We start from the raw sequence: 15,238 nt of genomic DNA on the forward strand, positions 1-15,238 counted from the left end.
TAGACCAGTGTGTTTTGATGGATTTTTTGATCATAGGGCTATTTGTAGAGTATTTTGATACAAATACAGATCTGTGTTCATCAATCTTTTCTTTGGGTTTTAATAGGTGATCTCTATGTAATGTTTCAGCTCTCTGAGAAGCAGAATCCAAGATGGCTTGGGGGTATCCTCGTTTTCTGAATTTTTCCAACATGTCTTCTTTATGTTTTTGATACAATTCCTTTGTAGATGTTATTCTTTTGATTCTTAGTAATTGTGAAAAAGGTAAATGCTGTTTGAGCGGAGTTTGGTGAAAACTTTTGAAATGGAGTAAATTGTTTCTGTCTGTTTTTTTGGTGAATATGGATGTTGTAATGTTGCCATTTTTATTGGTTAATTGTACAATAAACAATAATTTTCTTAATTTCCTGTCGTTTATTTCTTTGGTGTATTCTTCCAGTTTTTTATTGGTATCTATCAGAATTTGATCCCATTCCTCCTTTGTTACTAATTTGTTTAATTCGTCTTTAGTTTGTGCAACTTCTTTTGTCAATTCCTCTATTAGTTTCGCTAGCTCTTCAATAATCAATAAGATTAAGTCCAAGGAACATTTATTTAGGATAGCATGCCATCGTTCTGTGAACCTTGCGTTGTTCTTACATAATGTAGATTTTAAGGATATTCTCAAGCCTCGAGGTATTCTTTGTGCCTTATGATATTTTATCAAAGTACTCGCATGAAGTTTTTGATTTACAATACGTTTTGATATGTACAATAGTTGTTTCAAGTTTGTTTCTTTGGAGCCAATACTCGGACTTATGTCTTCTGTTTCTTCTATGAGGGAGTAGGAATTGAATCTACTAAACCAAATTGATGAAAGAATACAATTTACCTTCACTATAGACAAAGAGTCCTTAGCATTCTTGGATGTACAATTAACCAATAAAAATGGCAACATTACAACATCCATATTCACCAAAAAAACAGACAGAAACAATTTACTCCATTTCAAAAGTTTTCACCAAACTCCGCTCAAACAGCATTTACCTTTTTCACAATTACTAAGAATCAAAAGAATAACATCTACAAAGGAATTGTATCAAAAACATAAAGAAGACATGTTGGAAAAATTCAGAAAACGAGGATACCCCCAAGCCATCTTGGATTCTGCTTCTCAGAGAGCTGAAACATTACATAGAGATCACCTATTAAAACCCAAAGAAAAGATTGATGAACACAGATCTGTATTTGTATCAAAATACTCTACAAATAGCCCTATGATCAAAAAATCCATCAAAACACACTGGTCTATGCTTGCACTTGAAGATGATTTCAAAAATTTATTCAGACACCAACCAATCTTTGCGTATGAAAGAACAAAGAATTTGAAAGAATTGGTAAAGGAAATGAAAACAACAGAACATGGCACTTACAAAGGAACTCTACCATGCCATAACTGTGGTAATTGTTCTGCAATCATAAAAGGAAATACTATAAACCACCCCACAAAAGGTTCGTCCATAAAATTGAAGGTATCTGGAACATGCGACACTTCAAACGTTATTTACTTATTGAGATGCCCCTGCGGACTCTCATACGTAGGCAAAACACAAAGAAAAATAAAGACCAGAATTGTAGAACATAAAAGTAACATCCGGCTAAAAAATGACAAATCTACCATAGCAGTACACTTTAATGAGGCAAAGCACAATGTAAGCCAACTCAAATTCTGCATACTTGAAAAAGTGGCAACCCTGCCGGGCCGAGATAACAACAGCCACTTACTGCGCAGAGAAACCTTCTGGATAGACCACTTATGCACCCTTCAGCCGAAAGGGCTCAATGAAAGATTGGATTTTCATTGTTATTTATAATATGGACAGGTTTTGAAATTTCATGCATTTCAGCTCATATTATAGACTGAATTAGTCACAGGACAATGTTAAATATGATATTTTTGCGTACGTTTTGCTATGCACATACAACATGTTTATTATGTGTGAACATCACTTTTTAACAGATATATCCCCACGTGTATGTTTCCCTATTCACATTTTTTACACTCATATCTATATGCACCCGAGTTTCCGGGCAGCGATACAGTCCGTCTTTCTTGTTTACTGTTGCAAACACACGCCGTTTTCCTCAGCGCCGTCCACCACCATAGAGTACATAGAGCGTCACCTGCTTACGCGCGGTAACCTTGGTAACACACAGCGTTTGATCCATATACCATAGAGCGCTCCCGTATAGAGCGCTGCACGCCGAGATTAGCGAGGGAAACTCCACGGTTCCAGTACCCCGGTAAGACACTATGGGCATATTCTTTAAAACAGAAACGAGACATTTGTGTCACGTTATGTATTTACACTCAGATTTCATTTACCTTATTGCAGCTAAACATCTTGAATGAAAAATTCCATGCATTAAGGTCAGTACCCAGTTATTGGGTCTTTATTTATTTTTTTTTGTCTTTTCACTACTTGGACATGAGCACCTTATTTTTTTATAAAAAGCACCTATGAGTGTTTCCACGAACTTTATTAGTTTCACTACAGCATGTGGGGTATCACTGATGCATCATGTTGATATAAAAGCGTGTTTCTATTCAGAGATTATTCTTTTTGGATACTGATTGTGACTTATGATTAATGTTTCTAGAGTTTATGAAGTCCCCTGAGGAAGGGCGTTACGCTTGAAATGCATTGGGCAACACTAACAATGTGAAAAAATGTTTCTGAGACATGGAATATGTTGAACAGTCATGAATATAATGACATGCTTTGAACAAAATGAGAAATAAATGAATCATTCAACATCAAAGAAAGATTTGCACGAAAATTTATGAAAGTTTGAAAAGGAGTGCATGGATGGAATGCATCTTGTGTTCACAGGATACATAGTCTTATTCCCAAAGTAATGCCCACCACATTCTTGGGGGCACTCCCACCACCTGGGGGATTACCACTAGTGGTAACAGGAGGTCTGGGAGTATTACCTGGGGGTATGTTCTCCTTATTGTTGTTGGCCTTGGGACAACTGCTGTCACTTTTATAGTGGCCTACCTGTTTGCAGGTATGACAATAAGGTTTCTTTTGAGTTTTGGGAGAAGTTTGGGACCCACCCTTTTCAGAGGAATTTTGGGGCCCTTTGGTTTGATCAGAAGATTTATTCCCACCCTTCTCTTGAGGCTTGGTTGATTCCTTCTTTTGGTCACCACCCTGGTTCTTAGGCCTGACCCTGGTTCTGACCCATTTGTCTGCCCTCCTACCCAATTCTTGTGGAGAGGTCAGATCAGAGTCTACCAGGTGCTGGTGTAATAACTGGTTCTGACAATTACTTAAGATTTGCTCCCTCATAATTAGATTATATAATCCTTTGAAATCAGTAACCTTACTTCCCAGTAGCCAGCCTTCAAAAGCCTTAGTGGCACAATCAACAAAGTCAGCCCAATCCTGAGACTGAGTTTTCTGGGTGTCTCTGAACATCAACCTGTACTGTTCAGTGGTTAAACCAAACCCATCAACCAGTGTATTCTTCAGGACTTGGTAATTGTTAGCATCCTCAGCTCTAGTAGTGAGGAGCTTATCTCTACCTTTGCCTTCAAAGGAGAGCCACAAGATAGCTGCCCATTGACTCTAGGGGACACACTGTACAGTGCCAAAACAGTCATCATTTGTGGATATCATCCCCTTGTTTAACCACATCGCTGCTGTGGTTATTTTTCCCCTGTGCTGGAAATTGCCATTTTGCTGGTGTCATGACGAGCTCAGCTCGTCATCAGCACAGCTCAACTGTGCCTCATGACGAGCTGAGCTCGTCATGAGCATGGAAGGGGTTAAAGGGGGGCACTATCTTACTCAGGTGTCTAGTGTCTAAACTCCTGTCTTTTTCTCTTGGGAGAATGCTGCCACCAGTGGAATCTAGTCCACTTAACTTTTGCTCTCTAGCAAAGGCAAGCCTCTCTTTGGCCAGGGCCAATTCTTCCCTTTCAATCCTCAGATTGGCTTCCCTCATCTTAGCTTCGTGCTCCCTTCTCTTAGGAGAGGACATCCCTCTATGAGAAGAGGTCTGAGAGCCATTGGTTCGAAAGGATCTATTAGAGCCTCTTGATAGAGATCTAACTCGTCCATTCCCAATGTTAAGTCTGCCTGAGAGTGGCCCTGGGGGTCCCCCAAATCCATTCTCACGCCTACTTAAGTTGGTCCTAGTGAGTCTGCTGACTTCTACCTAACCTGTTTCTGCCTCATCCCAAAATAACTCATCTTCCTCCCCCTCCTCAGCACTGTCTGCTGCCTGGAGGTGTCGGTCAGGGTCACCCCGGGTTCCCTCTTGGGGAGGCATGTTCCCATCTGGATGAGAAGGATCTGTGTTAGCAGCCCTCCTAGCATCATAAGTCTCTAAGAGACCAATCAGAAAAGGAATGGTAGGGTTTGAACCCTGTTTTAGTTTCCTGGAGGTACACACTTGTCTCATCTCCTGGAAACTAAGAGCAGCATATCTGGAAGGGACCTGTGGAGGGTCCACAACCGCAAGAGGGGTCTCTGAAGACTCTCCGTGGTTAGACATGCTTCTAGTGTGATGTAAGTGATGCACCTACCTACACTATTTGTTTGCCTACTGATCCCTTGCTAAGAGTTGTGGTCAAGGTGTGCTAAGCCTTGTTGAACTACAACAGCTGGTTCAGTAGAACTCAGAGTATTCTAAGCTCAGTTATATGTACCTTACCTTATGTGATCTTTCACCAAGATATTCTTAGGATACGTGTGGTAAAACAACAGCAAGCTCAAATCCCAACCGCTGCTCACCAATGTGAGAAGTTGGCCTGATATTCAGTGTTCACTATTCTAGTGATCACTATGTATCAGTCCAAACGACCCTTATGGTGATTGGTTGTAAGTCAACCGATAGACCAGCTATCCTAGTAGCATGGACAAGAGCAGTCTTCGGGCTAAACTCTAGAGGGCGTGTTAAGCCAGCTGTTATACCATCACACATACCCCTTGAACACCAAGTGAAAGGACACCACACAAGTGTTATGAAAATAAACAGTGTATTTATTTAGATCACAACAGCCCTGTACTCTTTATGAGGACAGGGTACTAAGCACACAACAAAACTCTTACGAAAATACTTTAAGTTGCACAATTTACACAAATGCCCGAGGGGCACGAAAAACCATATACTATGGAAGTGGAATGCGAAATGACTAGCAGGTAAGTACTGGACTAATAGGCTTTGGAATCGCTAGGACTACGTTACTGAACCTTCAGATTACTAGTAGGAGGCCTAGGGGACTCGGGTGCAGAGTGTGCACTCTCACGCGGGATGCGGGACAAAGTCTATGGGAGCTAGTAAAAGCAAAGTTAGTGTTCTCGGGTGAACCGGATAAGGTAGGTCGAAAACGACAGTGACTCTGGACCCTTGGATAGTGAGGCTATGCTGGGGCACCGAAATGCCGAAGTTACCTAGCCCAGGGGCTGCGGCTGCATAGGTCTGAAAAGACGTCGGGAATCCTCGTTGACGAACCAGGAGCCTGAAGAAAGAGTTGCTGGCAGGCGACCAGTGAAGATTGTTCGAAGTGATCCAAGCCTGGATCGAAGATGGATGACACCTGAAAGCAGAGGGGACCAAGTTCTTAACCACTAGCCAGTGATCAGATGGCACCAGGAGGGCACCAGATGGTAGTCACCTCGACCAGGTGAGTGGGCGACGCTGGGCTCTACAGTCTCGCGGACCAGGAGGCGTTGTCGGCGACCAGGATGGAGGTGCGAGCTGTCCCACGATGGTGGATGCTGTCGACGTAGCTGGACTCAGGATTGGGGCAACAAGTCTTGGCAAATTCAAGCCCACGCGGTGGACCTAAAATGGCGTCTGGAGTGGACCAGGAGGGTCCGGGGCGCTCCTCTTTTGGAAGGGAGCAAGGGCCAGTCTGGAGCAACCAGACCAGCAGCGTTGTTGTCGTCGGGCGTCGTCAGGAAGGCCACAAGCCAGCGGGCTAGTAACCAGACAACGCGGTGAGCAGATCTCGTGGATGCTGGGGGGCTGGTCTTCGGTGCTGGAGTTGCTCAGGGTCGGGGCTTCTCGGACCCCAAAGCACTCACCAGATCCCTCGGCGGTCGTGCTGGTTAGAAGTCGTGCAGTTCTGATGATGGCCGGTCCCTCGAGGTCTCGTCGCACCTACGGTTCTCAGCTTAGCTGTAGAGGTAGGTAGACGTCAGAGGTGCCAGGGAAGCCGGGTCTCGTCGAGCTGGTCAGTCGGATTCCGGAGGAAGGACGTGCAGCAAACCGCAGAGTTCTTAGATGGTGCCTGCGGATGCAGGGTGACTACTCCTTAGCCAAAAGGGAGAAATCTTGAGAAGAGTCGAGAGTTCCTTTCGTAGAAAGTAGTTTCTTGATTCAAAGATGATCTAATTTGGAAGGGTCCCCGCTCCTGCCTTTATCCTAAAAAAAGGAGTGGGTTCGCGACTAGGTCCTGCCCTAGGGGTGGGACCAGGAAGGGGGGTGGTTACACCCCTCTCCCATGCCGGACTTTCTCCAGGCCAGGGGCTGGTGTGCCCCTGGAACTGGTTCTAGCCGGCAGATGCGTAGTGAGCACTGGGGTCCTGTAAAGCCCTGCCTACCCAGGATACACAAAACCCTGTCTGGGATGGTGCTAGCACCGCCCCTGACAGGAAACCCTTTGTCCAAGCTCCCCTCGCTGGAGGGACTCCCAGCTGCAGGGGGTCAGACGCGTGTCTGTGGTGGCAGCATCCATTTTGTGATGCTGAGGCTTGAGTTAACTTTAACCGGGGTTCACAGTTACATACATGTCGTGTCCCTCTAGAAGGGTGGAATGCTAACCCCGTCGCCAGAATTGGCGAGGGGTTAGTATTCCAATTCGTATGACACCTTACTCGACATGTTTTGATAAAGCAATACCAGATAGCATTTAACCGCGAGGATTATAATGCACTTAAGAGTATATGGTATGCGTTATCATGGAACAGCTATTAGGACTTGGTTCCGCAAGCTGCAAACGGGCTCAGCTCATGCCAGAGCACCATCTCACACGATTCCAAGCACTCTGCCTTCAGGATTGTCAAGACCTGCCATAGGAGTGACTGATAGGAATCTGTGTGTCCATTTTAGGGTTAGATATAGGTATACTATATCTAAAGCAAGGGGTGATTTCACCACCATGCCCCAGCTGTCGTGAAGCCAGTTGTGTCAGATTTAGATGGCCATCCAGGGGTAGCATAATACATGCTGCAGCCCCTGGTAGGCCCTGGGTACACCTATGCCCTGAGTTACAGGGTCTGATAAGGTGGCCCAGTACCAATTGGATAATGCACCTAAGGTACATGGAATCCATTTTAGAGAGAGAGCAGTAGGCCTGGGGTCCTGATTGGCAGGGCCCCAGGTCAACTAAGTCGGAAAACCAGCAAAACACCAGGAAAAAAGTTGAGGGCAACCATAGTCAGGTATCCACCTTCCTACAAAAAGGAGTAATAACTTTTGGCAGGAATTCAGGATTGGGCCTAAGAACCACTTTGTTAGGATGTATCTGAAAAAATGGTTCTTGTATTGTGAATGCTTGTATTTCACTAACTCTTCTGAGAAAGGTGATGGCAACAAGGAAAGCAGCTTTCCATGTTAGGAATTGCAATTCACACTTGTGTAAAGACTTGAAAGGGGGTCCCATAAGTCTTGTAAGGACCACGTTTAGGTTCCGACTGGAGCAGGTGGAAACCTAGGTGGGATTATTCGTTTTAATTCTTCCATAAATGCTTTGATTGCAGGTACTCTAAAGAGAGATAGATGTTGCCTATTCTGTAAATAGGCTGCAATTACTGCCAAATGCAGGCGTATGGAAGAATAAGCCAAATTGGACCTTTGTAGGTGTAGAAGGTAAATTGTAAATTGATACTTGTATAGCGCACTACTCACCCGCAAGGGTCTCAAGGCGCTTGTACGAATACCGCTGTGGAACCCATCCTGGCTTTCCCTGTGCGGCATCCACTCCTGGGCACCCCCAAGGTAGAGGCCAGGCATCCTTAGCGTTGTGGGGGCCGTTGTGGAGATTAAGCAAATAGTATTTTGGATGGAAGCATCCAGTGGATCAATGTTATTAATGTTACAATATATTGCAAATCTTTTCCACTAAGAGGCATAACATGCTCTGGTAGTGGGTCTTCTAGCTTCTTTAATTATGTTCATACAGTCTGGTGGTAGGTTTAGGTAACCAAACTCTAAGACTTCAGTGTAGGAGAGTAGGGTCTGCAATCCTATGATCACCCAGATTTTCTGCTTTTGTTTCACTGGTTTACGACTTTCTCTGGCTGTGGGCCTGCTAATCAGACCCACAGCCTGGCTGTTCTCTCTCTAAATTACAACATGTACCCTAGGTGCATTTACCAATTGGTACTGGGCCACCTTATCAGACCCTGTAACTCAGGGCATAGGTGTACCCAGGGCCTACCAGGGGCTGAAGCATGTATTATGCCACCCCTGGCTGTCCTCCTAAATTTGACACAACTGGCTGCATGACAGCTGGGGCAAAGTTGTGTAATCACCCTTTGCTGTAGATATAGTATACCTATATCTAACCCTAAAAATGGACACACAGATTCCTATCAGTCACTCCTATGGCAGGCCTTGACAATCCTGAAGGCAGAGTGCTTGGAATCATGTGAGATGGTGCTCTGGCATGAGCTGAGCCTGTCTGCAGCTTGCGGAACCAAGTCCTAATAGCTGTTCCATGATAACGCATACCATATACTCTTAAGTGCATTATAATCCTCGCGGTTAAATGCTATCTTTGGTATTGCTTTATCAAAACATGTCGAGTAAGGTGTCATACGAATTGGAATACTAACCCCTCGCCAATTCTGGCGACGGGGTTAGCATTCCACCCTTCTAGTGGGACACGACGTGTATGTAACTGTGAACCCCGTTTAAAGTTAAACGAAGCCTCAGCTCCACAAAATGGATGCTGCCACCACAGACACGAGTCTGACCCCCTACAGCTGGGAGTCCTTCCAGCGAGGGGAGCCTGGACAAAGGGTTTCCTGTAAAGGGCGGTGCTAGCACCGTCCCAGACAGGGTTTTGTGTATCCTGGGTAGGCAGGGCTTTACAGGAAGGTGACTGCTGAGTGGCACCCCGGTGCTCACTACGCATAGGCCGGTCAGAACCAGTTCCAGGGGCACACCAGCCCCTGGCCTGGGGGAAGTCCGGCATGGGAGAGGGGTGTAACCACCCCCCCTCCTAGTCCCACTCATAGGCAGGACCTAGTCACCGGGTCAGCCCCTTTTCTTAGTATAAAGATAGGAGCGGGCCCCCTGTTCAAATTAGATCATCTTTGGAATCAAGACACGACTTTCTGCGAAAGAACATCAAGATTTCTTCTTCAAGATTCTCCCTTGTGACTAAGGAGTAGTCACCCTGCATCCGCAGGCACCATCTTAAGAACACTGCGGTCTGCTGCAAGTCCTTCCTCAGGAATCGGACGACCCAGCACGACGAGACCCGGCTTCCCTGGCACCTCTGACCTCTACTCACCTCTACAGCCAAGCTGAGAACCGTGAGTGCGACGAGATCTCGAGGGACCGACGATCGCCAAGACTGCACGACTTCTTCACAACAAGCCCGCCGAGTGTCCCTCTGGTGAGTGCTTTGGGGTCCGAGAAGCCCCGACCCTGAGCAGCTCCAGCACCGAAGTACAGCCTCCCAGCATCTCCACGATCTGCGTGGGGCCCTTCTGCTTTTTGCTGCTCACCGCGTTGTTTGGCTACTAGCCCGCTGGCTTGTGGCCTTCTTAACGACGCCTGACGACATCACTGCTGCTGGTCTGGTTGCTCCAGACTGGCCCTTGCTCCCTTCCAAGAGAGGAGCACCCCGGACCCTCCTGGTCCACTCCAGACGCCATTTTGAGTCCACCGCGTGGGCTTGAATTTGCCAAGGCTTTGTTGCCCAATCCTGGGTCCAGCGACGCCGACAGCTTCATCCATCGTGGGACAGCTCGCTCCTCCATCCTGGTCGCCGACAACGCCTCCTGGTCCGTGAGATCTGCAGAGCACAGCGTCACCCACTCACCTAGTCGAGGTGACTACCATCCGGTGCCCTCCTGGTGCCACCTGACTACTGGCTAGTAGTCACGAACTTGGTCCCCTCTGCTTTCAGGTGTCATCTCTCTCCAAGATCCAGGCTTGGATCACTTCGAACTCTCTTCACTGGTCGCCTGCCAGCATCTTCCTTCCAGGCTCCTGGTCCGCCTACGAGGATTCCCGACGTCTTTTGAGACCTATGCAGCTGCAGCCCCTGGGCTAGGTAACTTCGGCATTTCGGTGCCCCAGCATAGCCTCACTATCCAAGGGTCAGAATCCACTTTCGTTTTCCTCCTACCAGGTCGGGTTCGCCCGAGAACACTAACTTTGTCTTTACTAGCTACCATAGACTTTGTCCCTCATCACGCGTGAGAGTGCACACTCTGCACCCGAGTCCCCTGGGTCTCCTAGAAGTAATCTAACGATTCTATAGTCAAGTCCTAGCGATTCCAAAGCCTATTAGTACTGTACTTACCTGCTAGTAATTTCGCATTCCACTTTCAGAGTATATGGTTTTCCGTGCCCCTCGGGCATTTGTATATACTGTGCTAACTTAAGTATTTTCGTAAGAGTTTTGTTTTGTGCTTAGTACCCTGTCCTCATAAAGAGTACAGGGCTGTTGTGATTCTAATAAATACACTGTTTATTTTCATAACACTTGTGTGGTGTCCTTTCACTTGGTGTTCAAGGGGTATATGTGTGGTATAACAGCTGGCTTAACACGCCCTCTCGAGTCTTTAGCCTTAGACTGCTCGTATCCACGCTACTAGGATAGCTGGTCTATAAGGTTGACTTACAACCAACCATCAATAAGGGTTGTCTGGACTGATACATAGTGATCACTAGAATAGTGAGCACTGCATATCAGGCCAACTTCTCACAGATCGCCAAATTCAGCTGGCTTGTTTCTGGGTGTCTTATTTCTCCATGGTTCTGTGTTAACAGGGATTGCGTGAGCTGTCATTTTTGATGTGGAACCAGTGAGACATCTAGTAGTGTGGTGAACCACGGTTGACGTGCCCATGTGGGAGCCACTAGTATTAGTTTGAGAGACTGTTGTCTGAGGTTGCGTACTACTAGTGGAATGAGTGGGAGAGGCGGAAAAGCGTACACAAATCTGCCTGACCAGTACATCCATATCGCATTCCCCTCCGACCGTGGGTGTGGAAACCTGACGACAAAGATTGGCAATTTTGCATTTTCGTGGGTGGCAAACAGATCTAGCTGTGGATGCCCCCACATTTGGAAGAATGGTTGACGAACTTGTGGGTGTATCTCCCATTCGTGAATCTGTTGTGACTGTCAACTAAACAGATCTGCTATCTGATTGTGAATTCCTGGAAGATGTTCTACTGTCAGGTGTATGTTTTGAGGAATGACCCATCTCCAAATGTTCTGTGCAAGCTGGGACTGTTGCAGAGAGTGTGTCCCCCCTGTTTTTGTATATAATACATGGCTGTCATATTGCCCGTCTGGATTAGGACAGCTTTGTTTCGTACTTGTACCTGAAACATTTTGAGTGCTAGGAAAATTGCTAGCAGCTCTAGATGGTTGATATGGAACTGTTTTTGTTGGTTGTTCCATTGGCCTTGTGTGGTATAATGTCCTCACAGGAAGGATGCGTCTGTCGTGAGCACCATCTGTGGAACAGAGTCTAGGAACGGCCGACCCTTTGTCAAGTTTTTGGTGTTCCACCATTGCAGAGAGCGATATGTACGGCTGTCTACCAAAACCAGGTCTGTGAGCTGACCTTGAGCCGGATTCCACTGCTGTGCTAGACATTCTTGTAATGGGCGCATTTGCAGTCTTGCTTAAGGAACTATGGGCCATATGTAGGTAAATTCCAAATACCGACTCCGTAATACCGATTCATACCGAATCGGTATTAAGAATGAGGTAAACGTGATGTAGGTAAATATTCGGCAAACATTACCGATTCGTTCCTAATCGGTATTAAATACCGATTGTGACCAGATCGGTAATAAAAATGCATACCGAAAGGCTAATACCGATTCGATGTTACCGAATCCACACCCAAAATCGGAAATACCGAATCGGTAATTCGAATAACAGCGTTTTGGTGAATCAGCCAATCCTGATACACCCATTTACTCCCCAAACAGGAAGTTGCCACACCCAGCCAGGTGCACAGGGCCTGGAGCTCACTGTGAGGCAGGCAGGCTGGAGAGCTGAGGAGGCAGCAGCAACATAGACCAGAAAAAGAAAAGAGAAGAAAAACAGAACAAGCATTGCAATGGCAAGCCAGGACAAGGAGAAGGAGGGAGGTGACAGAAAAAGAAAACTCAAGTTCAGCGACAAGGAGCTTGAGATCCTGATTGAGGAAGTCACCCAAGTGTACCACAAGCTGTTTGGAGCCCAGTCCCACCAAGTGCCAGACGCACAGAAGAGGCAAATATGGAGTGGCATTCGGGACAAGATCAATGCCATAGGTGTGACCCTGCGCACCATAGAGGACATCAGAAAGAGGTGGTACGACCTCAGAAAAACTGCAAAACAGAGGATGGCAGAGAGACATAGGCTGGCAGGGAAAACTGGAGGAGGAAAAAAATCGAGCCCCAGTACCAACACCACTGGAACAGATGGTGGAGTCCACCATCCAGCGGGAGAGTGTGAGTGGCATAGGAGACGCAGACAGCTCCGCCAGAGCAGCTAGAAAACAAGGTAAGAAGCATGCCCAGCATGCTGCCCTAACCCCTCCCAAACCCCAACCCCCATAGTGGTAAAAGTGCTCCCACTCCACACCATGTCTTACTGCTTACCTGCAATGCATACTGGGTGATGTAGTCAGTGTGAAATCATGATCAGGACTGTCAGGACAGCTAACACAATAGCATGGTAACATAATTGGACAGGTCAGGATAACCACTGTGCACTGTTGGCATGTACTTTAATGCAATGGCATTGCAGACAGAGCATTGAGAAAATTTACATTTGTGTCATTTCAGGCGAGTCATCTCGCAGTGCAGCTGAGGGCAGCAGAGGCAGGTCAGCCAGGCCAGAGGGGAGTGAACACGATGAAGACAGCATGGCTGCAGGGAACACCAGCTCTGCGCCATCGCAGCCAGCCAATCGTTCACCACAGACATCACCACAGCGCCAGGGAGGGCCGCAATCCCCTCTCACTCAGTCACCATTGCGACGTTCGCCTACACCACCACCACCACCACCACCACCATCACCACCACCACCACAACCACAGTCAGGCAGGAGGCATGCCGTGATCACCCTCCAGCAGATGGAGGAGTCGGAGGAGGAGGGCAGCCAGCGCCAACAATGTCCCATTGTAGGGAGATCCAACAGGGAGCGGGCTGGATCAGCATCCGAGGGTGCGAACATCACATCACGACGCCACAGGGCAAGGCCGGTCAGTCCAGTGGAATATGAGCAGGGTGGCAGTGTGTTTGCTGGACTGGAAGGAAAGATGCTGAAGGTCCAGCGCCTGCAATGGAGGGAGATGAAGTCGTTACACAGGGAGGTGGCAGACATTAACAGACATATGCACAAGATGGAGGAGGGTATCAGTGCCATGGGGGAGAATATGTCTGCAGGGATGGAGAGGGTAGCAACCTCGGTGGACAACCTGTGCAGCCAGCTGCAGCAGGACCGTGTTGGCATGCGCCGACTGAGAGTGAGACTCCAAGACTATACTTCGTCGGTGAACCGGCTGGCCAGTACGACAGCACTGATGTGTCGCCGGTCCATCGCCATGCAGGAGAAGATGTCGCATTGCAGCAGGGATGTGGCCAGGGGGATGGTGTCCATGACCTCAGTGCTAGAGCTCATGCAGAATGCTAATGCCTCAAATATGGAAGGGGGGGGGGGACAGTGAGGAGGCTTCCAGCCGTGGTAGCGTCACACCCTCACCCACCGAGTGCAGGAGGCGTAGTGGACGTACTGTCCCAGCACAGGAACGGTCCAACTCACAAGTCAGTGTGGATGGGGAACATGCACGTGCAGCACGGGGACGCAAGAAGTGAAGGACTCTGGCTGTCCACAAGCATGTGATGGGTGATGTAACCCATGTCCAATTGGACATTGCTCAGAATGCTGTAGGTGTGCCAAATAAACACCTGTACATGTAATTGGAAATGCCTCAGTGTCGTTACTCACTCAGAAGTAGTGTGATGTTATCTCTGCCCGTCTATGTCTCCCATCATGTTCAATTGCAGCACCAGCCGCGCTGGGCTCTGGCTGAGGGTTGTCCTCCTCTTCGTCCTCTGACTCAGTCAGTTCCACTGCAGTTCCTTTTTTCGTGGCCAGATTGTGTAGCATTGCACACGTAGCAATAATCTTGCAACATTTTATGGGGCTGTACAGACGCGCACCTCCTGTTTTGTGGAGGCAACGGAATCTGCTTTTGAGCATACCAAAAGTGCGCTCCACCACGTTGCGTGTGCTCCTATGTGCCACATTGTATCTCCTCTCCCCTCGGGTGGTTGGGTTCAGATATGGTGTGAGGAGATACGGCCGGAGGGCATATGCGCTGTCACCTATGAAGAGAGAAGTAAGTGGCATTGATTGGTGTGACCAACAGCTTGTGGCAGGGTGTACATCAGGGTGTGTGACATTTACTTACCTAGTATGTGTCCGTCGGCAAATTCACCAGCAAGCAGACGTGTATGTATGCCACTGTTCCTGAAGATGTAAGCATCGTGGGTACTCCCGGGGTATTTGGCCACAATGTCTGTGATAATGTGTTTGGCATTGCAGATCCCCTGCACATTGATTGAGTGGGTGGATTTGCGGTTCCTGTAAATGTATTCACTTGCTGCAGGTGGGCAGATGGGAATGTGGGTCCCATCGATGCAGCCGATCACGTGGGGGAAGTGGGCAATTTGATAGAACTCCAGCTTGGTTCTCTGCAGCTCCACCTGCGTACTGGGGAAGGATATGTAATGTTCCATTCTGTCCATCATGGCGTCTAGGAAGGTGTTGAAGATCCGGGAGAAGCAGCTCTGTGATACTCCACCCACTGCTGCTATCACACCCTGGAAACTTCCTGATGCTAGCAGGTGCAGGCAGCAGAGTACTTGGACATGGCGGGGGATTGCGTGGGCCCTTGGTGTCTGATGCTCCAGATAGGGTGTTAGGTCCCGTATTAGCTCCAGGATGGTGTCTGGGTGCAATATGTATCTCTCGTGGATTTCAGCGT

The 15,238-nt window shown here is 47.6% G+C and overlaps 1 protein-coding gene across 1 annotated transcript; it reads left to right on the forward strand.

The window, feature by feature from the left end:
• Nucleotides 1-882: 882 nt before the first annotated feature.
• LOC147661054 (uncharacterized) lies at nt 883-1,853 on the forward strand (the record flags this gene model as incomplete). The annotated part of the gene is made up of 1 exon (XM_086951367.1): nt 883-1,853. A coding segment is annotated over one exon (971 nt), but the record flags the coding sequence as incomplete, so codon positions are not given.
• Nucleotides 1,854-15,238: the final 13,385 nt, after the last annotated feature.

The sequence above is a fragment of the Lissotriton vulgaris genome, unplaced genomic scaffold (assembly GCF_964263255.1).
Source record: "Lissotriton vulgaris unplaced genomic scaffold, aLisVul1.2 SCAFFOLD_7212, whole genome shotgun sequence".
Classification (NCBI taxonomy): Eukaryota; Metazoa; Chordata; class Amphibia; order Caudata; family Salamandridae; genus Lissotriton; species Lissotriton vulgaris.